The 10,592-nt window shown below is 35.3% G+C and overlaps 1 protein-coding gene across 1 annotated transcript; it reads left to right on the top strand.

Moving 5' to 3' along the window:
* Positions 1–1,376: 1,376 nt before the first annotated feature.
* Positions 1,377–2,243, top strand: LOC116878788 (olfactory receptor 9K2-like). Its single transcript, XM_032876530.1, has one exon. The coding sequence runs from the start codon at positions 1,377–1,379 to the stop codon at positions 2,241–2,243; it is 867 nt and encodes a 288-aa protein (XP_032732421.1).
* The last annotated feature ends 8,349 nt before the right edge of the window (positions 2,244–10,592 follow it).

The following is a 10,592-nucleotide window of genomic DNA, read 5'->3' as shown; positions in this document are numbered from 1 at the left end:
TCTAATTCACTTCACTAGTGTTTACTATCAAACATCAATGAAGAAACAAGATTGGGGAACCTAAATGGCTCAGTTGCTTAAGGATCTAACTCTTGATTTCCACTCAGGTCATGATTTCAGGGTCATAGATTGAACCTCACAGAGGGCTCTGTGCTCAGCAGGGAGTCTGCTTGAGATTCTCTCTCACTCTCTCTCCTTCCCCCACTCATGTGCATGCTCTCTCTCTTTCTAAAATAGATTAACAAATCTTAAGAAAAGAAACAAGATCATTCTTATATAAACAAGAATCATCATAAAGTCAGTATCTCCCAGCTGTATTTATGAGTCTGTCATTAGTCTCATATAGGAATTAAAAAAAATTATAGGTAAATCTGTCTGATAAATTTAACTTCAAAAGTTTTAAAGTTGAGGGAAATTGGAAGGGGAGGTGAACCATGAGAGACTATGGACTCTGAAAAACAGTCTGAGGGTTTTGAAGGGGCAGGGGGTGGGAGGTTGGGGGATCCAGGTGGTGGGTATTGGAGAAGGCACGGATTGCATGGAGCACTGGGTGTGGTGCAAAAATAATGAATACTGTTATGCTGAAAAAAAAAATAAAAATAAAAAATAGATCTTTTTTCCTCTTAAAAAAAAGTTTTGAAGTTTAGAAGCTGGATACGACATGGATTTCTTGACAAATTTAAGAAAACAGTATCAACAAACTTTACAGGATACAAATTATAAAGGCATCAATCACATTTTAGTTTTGCCTTTAAATAAAATTAGATTTTTTCCAGAAGTTGAAGTCTGCTTTTATTTTTAAAGATCTCAAAAAAGACAGTTAACTCCTTAGTAACTTACTTGCTGTTGTAAGAGCTCTTTTGGTAGAAAGTTCATATTATTTTGAAAAGAACTTGTATCTTTCTTTTGCTAGATTAATTATTTTTGCTGTTTTGAAGCAAAGTATTATTATAAAAATGAATATAAAATGATAAATGAAATTTAAGGAAGTGTCTTTTTCTTAATATGAAGAGTTAGACTTTAGTACTTTGAAATCACAAATGACATCTTGCAAACCATCTGTATGACAAGATAGAAAGTCATAAGGACATATCAGACTTTGTTGTATTGAAATTCACAGTAAACTTGAATACAAAATATTTCACCTTGAGTTCAAATTCCAGTTGTGTTACCTTAACCAGTTGTGTTACCTTAGGCACGTCAAATACCTCTAATCTTGAATTTTCTCATGTGTGTAAACTTAATGGGACTTAACTTGAAAGTATTCTGTCAACTATAAGTTTTTTTTTTAATGTAAAGTATTATACGTGATGGTAGAGAAATAGTGGAAACTTTATCTGTTGACTTTCTATTATACTTTAAAGCAGAAATTTGCCATGGGTGACAAGGGTGGAGACAACCACTCAGAAGTGACTGACTTCATTCTTGTAGGCATCAGGGTCCATCCAGAGCTCCACAGTCTCCTCTTCCTACTATTCCTGATTGTTTATGGGATGGTCCTTCTGGGGAACCTTAGCATGATTGGCATCATTGTGACTGATCCCCGGCTGAACACACCAATGTATTTCTTCCTAGGCAATCTCTCCATCATTGACCTCTCCTACTCCACTGTGATTGTACCTAAAGCCATGGTCAACATCCTGTCTCAGAAAAAGACCATATCTTTTGCAGGTTGTGTGGCTCAGCTATTTCTTTATGCACTCTTCATGGTCACGGAGGCTTTTGTCCTGGCAGCCATGGCCTATGACCGCTTCATTGCCATCTGCAACCCACTCCTCTACACTGTCCGCATGTCAAGAAGCCTCTGTATCCAGTTGGTGGCTGGTTCCTATATCTGTGGCTGGGTCAGTTCCATCCTTCAAATCAGTGTAACCTTCTCAATGTCTTTCTGTGCTTCCCGAGTCATTGATCACTTCTACTGTGATTCCAACCCAATTGAAAAGATCTCCTGTTCCAATATCTTTATGAATACGATGGTGTCATTTAGTCTGGCTGTGCTCATTATTTTGCCCACAGTAGTCGTTATTGTGGTATCTTATATGCATATTGTGTCTGCAGTCTTAAAAATCCGCTCCAGTGAAGGGAGGAAGAAAGCCTTCTCCACTTGCAGCTCCCACTTGGGGGTTGTAAGTTTGTTCTATGGGACTGTCTCCTTTGTCTACCTCACACCTCCAAGTAACCGTGAACTTCGTAAAGTGGCTTCAGTATGTTACATTTTGTTCACACCTATGCTGAACCCCTGAATCTACTCTCTAAGAAATAAGGATGTTAAAGATGCCATGAAAAGAGTCCTATGGAAGAAAAAAGTTGTACTTTAAATCTGCTTCCACATGTTCTGTTCTTGTACCAGCTGATTTTATCTTCTTGATCTTTTAGACTCAGGCATTTTAAAGCTCAGGTTTATTTAAAAAAGAAAACGCCACCCCTTCAAAGAAAAATGCACATCAACAGTTTTATTCCACAGCATTAGTAACATCCTGTAAAGAAAGCTCGAAATAATATATTCACTTTTTCTCAAGGCAATGTTAAATCTGAAAATTCTGGACACCATGAAGATCTGCTGCATTTCTATAAAGGGTTATGTATTTCTCACTCTGCAGGCAATAATATGTTATGCAAAAGGGGAAGTATAGAATTTTATAGTTTTGCTTCCCTGTGTGTTTAAGTAAAATAGAGATGCAGAAAATAGCTAGCATAGTTATTAACTTAGAAACTGTGTAACCCAATTGTTTGTATGCAAATGATAGTATAAATGCTCGTGGTGTACTTTGTTTTCCATGTCAGGCAAAAGATAAGAGAGCGTGTGGATATAATGAGGAGGAAAGGGAAAGGTAGAATAACCAGTGATCTTTGTTGAATTAATAGGCCAAAAAAGAAATGTGAAAATTGCATTGATTTTGTAAGTTAAGATATTTTATTCAAATTTCTTTGAATGACAGAGTCATGTCTACTTTGCTGTCATACCATGAAAATATTTTAGGATATTTATGATATTTTACAACCCATGCTCCCTGTGTTTTGGATGACACAAATTATTTGTAGTGAATATGCAGTTAGTGAAGGCACCATATTCAAATGAAGTGAGCTTGAGAATCTCAGTGAAAAATATCACAAGACCTTACAATAACCTTCATGAATAGTTGGATTATATGCATGTGCAAGCATGTGTTATATTTGTGTATGTATGAGTGTGTTTATAAGTTTGGTTAAGGAGTAATAAAATTGTTATTAGTGCTAAGCATCAAATGCCAATTGAGAGAAGAGTGGTTAATGCAGCAGCAACCCACAGATTTGACAGGTATCAAGGGAAGCCAAGTTCTAGAGAAAGTTATAACAGGTCACTGTTTTTACAAGAGCTCTAAGTGCTAAAACGAAACAGGGCTTCAGTGAAACAGTTAATGCTTAAGTCCAAACAAAATCAAATGTGGGAAAAGCTAAACCTAAGAAATAAGGTACAGTGATCAGTTTTGTCCATGTACCTGGCATTGTGAAAACCCAAAACATGGGTATCTGATTAACCCTTCTTTTTTTCAGTTTTTGTTTAGATAGCAAAGCTTTCTTTGATGAATGCACAAGGCATTCATTTTGTGGGTTAATGTTTATTAGGGTTCAAGATTTGATTAATAATTCTTTAAGAGATAAAGAGATCAGCAAAATGATTTTTAAAAAATTAAGGTTATATTTATCCCCTCCTCCCTAAACCTGTGGATCTACCATTATAGTTGATACTCAGAGGTAACCATTTAATTATACTTGAGAAAAACATTATTTGAGAGCAAAATAAATATCCAGTTTGGCTTGGGAAAGTGATCATTGTCCTCTATTATTATTAGTCTGGAAAATACCCTTTTAAGTTTAGGTTTTACATATTTCCATTGGATGCCCATTACTGTTAGAGTGTCACTCTGTTGTAGACCTAACAAGTGCAGGTTACTAAGGACTGTTGGGAAAAGGCAATAGAATACTGGATAAAAATACAGCCTAGATTCTTTTGTTTTAGTTTTTGTCTGGTTGATTCATATTTCCTGTTTTGTAGCCTTAACAGATAATAGTATTCCAGTGCAAAACCTCAGAAGTGGCATTGCTGAAACCACTTTAAATGTTTGAAGGAATCTGGAAAAGTTGAAAACCAAGGCAGCATACTTCCAAAGGTGGTCAATAAGGTCTCTATAATTTTCTTTCAATTGCCATAAACACTTTGGTAACTTTTTTCTCTGGATCTCCTATGAAAAGTAGTGCCTAATTTATATCTTTCTTGTTACTTGTGCCAATAAGATGCCACTGGAACATCCAATGTCTTACCAACCTTCTGTTGGCTTTCACTGACCAAGTCTTTTTTTAAAAAAACATGATGCATGGATTGCTTATGAAACACTGCTACCTCCAAGAGACTTTGAAGATTACATTCTGCAACAAAGACATCACAAGTTGTTATTTAGGGGTGACTTTAAAATTGTACACAAAAATCCACATGAAGAAATCTTTTAATAGTGATACCATCTCAGGAAGCTGAAGATTGAACTCACTTTCTCAAACACTATTAACTTATTTGTTGTTTTGTACTGTAGGATTCATCTTTCTTGATTAACGTTCTGAGTTTGGATATGCACGTATATTAATTGCCCTATAACATCATGTATTGCATTTTGTCTTTAAATTTTATGTATTGATGGTTACCTAATACTTAGTGTAATGATGCAGAACTTTGGTGAAGGCATTTATAATAATATTTTCTATTGCCAGGATGTTAACATTCTCTGACTCTGATAGTTGTAAATGGTAATTAAGCACTGAATTGAAATTTCACTAACATAGGTTAAAATGACTACATTAAGCATCTGTGGACAAGCACCCACAGCTTGCTTCAATGTCTTTTCCTTAAGATAATTTCAACTTCTTATTATGACATTTCACCTTTTTATGGTGATTGGAGAAGCTGAAGTGATTAGATATTGCAAAATGTTATAATGTCGAATTGATATTGGATTGTTTGTTACACTTATTCTTGTATGTTGAATATAAGATGTCATTTTGTCCAATCCCCTGAAAGCAACGTAGGTCATAAAATCAATAAAAGTTTTGAATGTGTGTAAGTTATTATTCAGGAGATCTCAGTGAGGACAAAGAAACTTACTTGTGAAGCCTGGAGAGGGAGAGGAATAAGAGATGGGATAAGAAAAAAGCAATATATCCTCAAAGTAAAAACATAAAAAAAGGAATTAGTTTCAAAGTAATTTCTTAATTCAATTTTGTAAACAAACAAAAACTGAAAACAGGAACTTTAACTAAAGACTGATTTTCCTATTTGTTCATTTTTATGAAATATGGCTTCTAGGATTTTGAAATAGTTTATTTTTTGCTTACCAACATTTAAAAATCTCTATTTATTTACATTTGCACTGGCCTCAGTTTCTTCAACTGAATATGTAATATAATATATAATATATATAATATAATAAAATATAATATAATATATAAGACTTACGTTTCTTTTGTGGTAACTTACATAATTAACTTTGGATGACTTAAGCAAAAGCTAAATAATTAGACATGTAAATTATGTTTGGTTCTGTCTGCATATCCACAATCATAAGGCTGGAAAGGGTGAGTTGTTTAGTCAGCATTTCAGGAAATTAGGTGTGGGAAATCAACAAAGAATTTCTAAATAGGATCTAAATTTGTTTAATGCCATGCTATTGGAAATATTTACTTCACAAAAGTTCAGTGGTAGAGGGAGTGGCATTTAACTTTAATGTCTCACATCAACATCCTTAAAGAGAAGAATCAAGATGTTTTGGAAGCTGCTCTTGTCGCTGAGGATGGGAAGATTTTCTGATACCTCAGGGGCACCTAACCCGGGTGTATGAGACCAGAACATCAATGGTTAATCCTCCTCAGCATCACTGTCTCCTAAAGAGATTGAATTTAAGTTTTCTCAGTGTTATTAGTGTCCCAACTTCTTTAGAGCCATCCATTTTTAATTTGTGGGTTGTACTTATCAATCCAGCAAACCGTTAGACTATTTGCATGAATCAGCACATTAATTTAAAAATCTCTGGTAAGTACAAATTCTACCCAGTATCTATCTCACCACTAAAAGAGCCCTCAAAATTCATTCATGTCAACACACTTTGCATTTTGCCAGGGTGTATCCAAAAAACAGTCAAATTTTAAAGCCAGTCTTTTACAAATTGTGCCTCTGCTTTGGAGCGCTATTCCTCTCTCAGCAAGCTGGGTTCTGATTCTGGTAACTGCACTCATGAAAATTAGGAGTAGGATGGATGTAAAGGGAATTTAGCTTCTTCTTTCAAGAAATGTCCTCAGGAGTCCTAGCGTCTTAGAGCAGGTAGAAAATAGCTCCATCAGGGAAATGGGTGGGTTTGTTTCCTATGCAAATGTGGTTGGGGTAGAGTGTCAAAAATCTCAGGATATCTTATGGTTCTTGGTGCTATAGTAAATGGAATCAATTCTCTAATTTGTCTTTCTCTATTTTTATTGTTAGTGTATAAGAAAGCCACTGATTTCTGTACATTGACTTTGTATCCTGCCACGTTACTGAATTGCTGTATGAGTTCTAATAGTTTGGGGATGGAGTTTTTGGGTTTTCCATAGAAAGGATCATGTCATCTGTGAAGAGAGAGAGTTTGACTTCTTCATTGCCAATTTGGATACCTTTTATTTCTTTTTGTTGTCTGATTGCTGTTGCTAGGACTTCTAATACTATGTTGAACAAGAGTGGTGAGAGTGGGCATCCTTGTCGTGTTCCTGATCTCAACGGGAAGGCTGCTAGCTTTTTCCCTTTGAGGATGATATTTTCTGTGGATCTTTCATAGATAGATTTTATGAAGTTCAGGGATGTTTCCTCTATCCCTATACTTTGAAGCATTTTAATCAGGAATGGATGCTGGATTTGTCAAATGCTTTTTCTGCATCAATTGAGAGGACCATGTGGTTCTTTTCTCTTCTCATATTAATTTGTTCTATCACACTGATTGATTTGCGAATGTTGACCCATCCTTTTAGCCCAGGAATGAATCCCACCTTGTCATGGTGGATAACCTTTTTAATGTGCTGTTGGATCCTGTTTGCTAGGATCTTGTTGAGAATCTTAGCATCCATATTCATCAGTGATATTGGTCTGAAATTCTGTTTTTTGGTAAGGTCTTTGCCTGGTTTGGGGATCAGGGTAATGCTGGCTTCATAGAAAGAGTCTGGAAGTTTTATTTTTATTTTTTCAAGATTTTATTTATTTATTTGACAGAGAGAGAGATCACAAGTAGGCAGAGAGACAGGCAGAGAGAGGGGGGAAGCAGGGTGAGCAGAGAGCCCAACGCGGGGCTTAATCCCAGGACCCTGAGATGACCTAAGGTGAAGGCAGAGGCTTAACCCACTGAGCCACTCAGGTGTCCCAAGAAAAATTTATTTAAGTGTTTTATCTTGTGCATTTTATTCTAAAGTTTTTAATACTGAAATTCAGTATATGGTATACTAAGAAGGTCTAAGTTTTATGTGTTTGTTTCCTTCAAGTTCATTGCTTCTTTCATGTCAATAAAATAGGCACATTCTGATATTTGGACCATCAAACTGGAACCACAGTTTCAGTCACTGGAGATCACAAGGTGTTGAGGTAATACTTTTCATTTATATTCAAATAGACTTACCTATTAGTAGGCTCAATTATTAATATTAACCATGAATACATTGGTAGCATCATCTGCAATATATTTTATGGTATAATACACAAATAGAAATCATTTAGCAGAGAGTAAGATCTGATGAGAAAATAGGGACAATGAACCTAGACAATACAAGACTATGAGATGTCAGATAAAAGTATCAGTAGATAAATTCAATGTGACTGTTGAAGGCAGAAATTAAACAGGAATGGAAATATATAAAATATATTATCTCAACCTTAAAACAAGTTTTCTAATAGTAAATGTGAAAAGAGACCTAGAGTTAATTCAAGGTGAGTAATGAGAGTAATATAATTCATCTCTTTGTCTCTTCTATGTGGTCCTCATGGGATCAAGGTGGAGCCTGCTATTGTTTATCATCCTATAATTGACTTATTCTTACTTCTTTCTGAGGGACCCTTTTCTATGCAATCCATGGTGTAATTGCTTGAAATGTTTTCAGTAGAGCTAACAAAGGGCACAAGGACTCCTCAGCTGCATTCCCCAGGCCATCAGGGACTCACTATTCACTGGTGATTTTATCTTCGCTTTGCTTAAATTCCCATTTGCCATCATCTCCCTCAGTCCAAGGCCTGTGAGATATCCATGCTCGTGCAGTGCAGCTCTACAGGCTCAGTTGCATTTTCACATCAGTTTCTATAAAGAAACATTCATCGGGTTGGAAGAGGGCTCACTAGATCACCTACTTCATCCTCTTATCTCTGCAAAGGTACAAAATTATAGGGGATTATCAGGAACACTATTGAGATAAAGTATATATTTTTTAAGATTCTATTTATTTATTTGACACACAGAGAGAGAGAGAGAGAGAGAGTCCGAGCACAAGTAGGGGGAGTGTCAGGGAGAGGGAGAAGCAGGCTCCTAGTTGAGCAGGGAGCCTGATGTGCAATGGATGCTAGGACACCAAGATCATGACCAGAGCTGAAGGTGGAAGCCTAACCAACAAGCCACCTGGGTGCCCCTAAAAAGATACTCTTAATTGAAGAATGCGGTGTTATTAATCTACGAGCAGAGCCTAAAACAGAATGAAACTGTGTGTTTCAAAAATTTTATGTCTTGTATGAAGTATTAATTTAAAAAAATGTTTAATTTTGACATTGTCTTTCATTTCCTTCATACAGTTGTATAAACTTGTTTGTATTTCTAGAATTAAGCACAATAGCTTTGGTGTCCTTGCATCTATCATTAGAGAATTGTTCAAGAAAAGTAAAGAAAGGAATATTCAGGTAAGAGATGAGATAAATTTATGTTTATTTCAGTCAAATAATGAGTCATTTATGAGTATGTCTGTGTGTCTTCATGCATGACACTTATTTTCTGATTGATAACATTTACTTTTACAAATTATAAAAAGAAGTTAGTATGCACCTCAAAAAACTCGTGTCCCTTTTCCTAAAGGGCAAATCACAACCTACTGGTTATTTCATAATAAAATGTAGGCAAAGAAGAAAATACAATGCACTCATACTTTTGAAAAGCCTCCTTTCTGATACTTGTGTATTCCTATATTTTGGCTGGTATACACTAGGTGGCCCATGGTGTTCAGTGACTTAATGATTGGATGAATACACATTAGTCTCTAAAAATGATAATGATCTCAAAACAATGATTTCCTGTCACTGCATACTGGCTGATACAGTTTCATACAATACAATGTAATTTCGTTAATGACAGTGGAAGCAAAGAAAATTTTCTGCTAAAATACTGCTTGATTATCCAGTTGTATGATGTGAATTTGGTAGAGTTGACAAGGCCTTCTACCTTTCTTGAAAATCTCTCTTTTTCCTCTTCTATTACCCACTTAATATCTGATGTCTGATGCCTGAAACTCCCCTGTTAAATCTTTATTCCTTTAGGCCTAGTTTTACAATATTTAAGTGTAAACACCCTTGTACAAGTTAACATGGGCACTTAGTACTTTTTTCAAAAATAAATTTAATTAGGATTATTTCAGTGGATTCCTGTTTGCCATGGGAGCAGTGGGGTAAAGAAGAGATCTAAGGATACTACCACTGAACTTCTGCCAGTTTTCTTTTCTTGTGCACCAAGTTGCTAACATTTTTAGAAAAGTTAATATGTGATGATAAGGAAGAAGATGGGCTGAGAGCAGTAGGAGCCAATGGACGAGGATGAAGAAGGCAGACAGTCAATTGCCTGAAGGAGGATGAGAGCAGAATATGGCTATTCTGCCATATGTGCCAAGTCAAAAATGAATACTTATTAGATCATTTGACGCTTTTGATAAGCTGTACAGGCTGTTCTCTCTGTTGGGTGATTTAAATCATAATTGGTGTTAAAATCTGAATAGCAGAAATAGCTGTGTCACAGTACTGCAGAAAACAAAGTTTCCAAAGTATTAGATAAATCATACTATTCTGCTGTGTCACAGATTCAAAATAATCATTTGAAAGTTTTAATATATTTATGGATCTCTTTCTAAATGGAGACATCATAATTACTTTCCTAAAGTTTTAGTCAATACACTATTTTGAAGTTCCTTTTTTTTTCCCACACTTGCACAGATGTTTAAAATAAAATTGGCTTCTTGACAGATTGTGCAGATATGTAGAATCCATGGATTTCCCCTCCTGGTAGTGTGGCTGAGCTTTTCTACTTCAAGAAGGTGATGATGCATTCTATTTTCCAAGGTTCTTATTTTGGATACCAAGCTAAATCTCTTGATAACATAAACTCTCACAGACTGTTTAAATATTACCCTCTATTTGGGTCTAATGTCACTTCATGGAATTTTAAATCAGTCTTTAATTAGATCCTTTTATTTTAAATTGGAAGAATTATCAAAAATAAAATGAATTTGAAATGATAATTAAAAATGAGAATGAATACTTATATATCTCTAAAACCTTCAGATATATTTAACATCATGAAAATAAA

This window comes from Lontra canadensis, unplaced genomic scaffold, assembly GCF_010015895.1.
Source record: "Lontra canadensis isolate GAN:19392208 unplaced genomic scaffold, GSC_riverotter_1.0 scaffold59, whole genome shotgun sequence".
Lineage (NCBI taxonomy): Eukaryota > Metazoa > Chordata > Mammalia > Carnivora > Mustelidae > Lontra > Lontra canadensis.
Note: the sequence above shows the minus strand (reverse complement) of the source record. Positions and strands in the feature narration are given on the sequence as shown.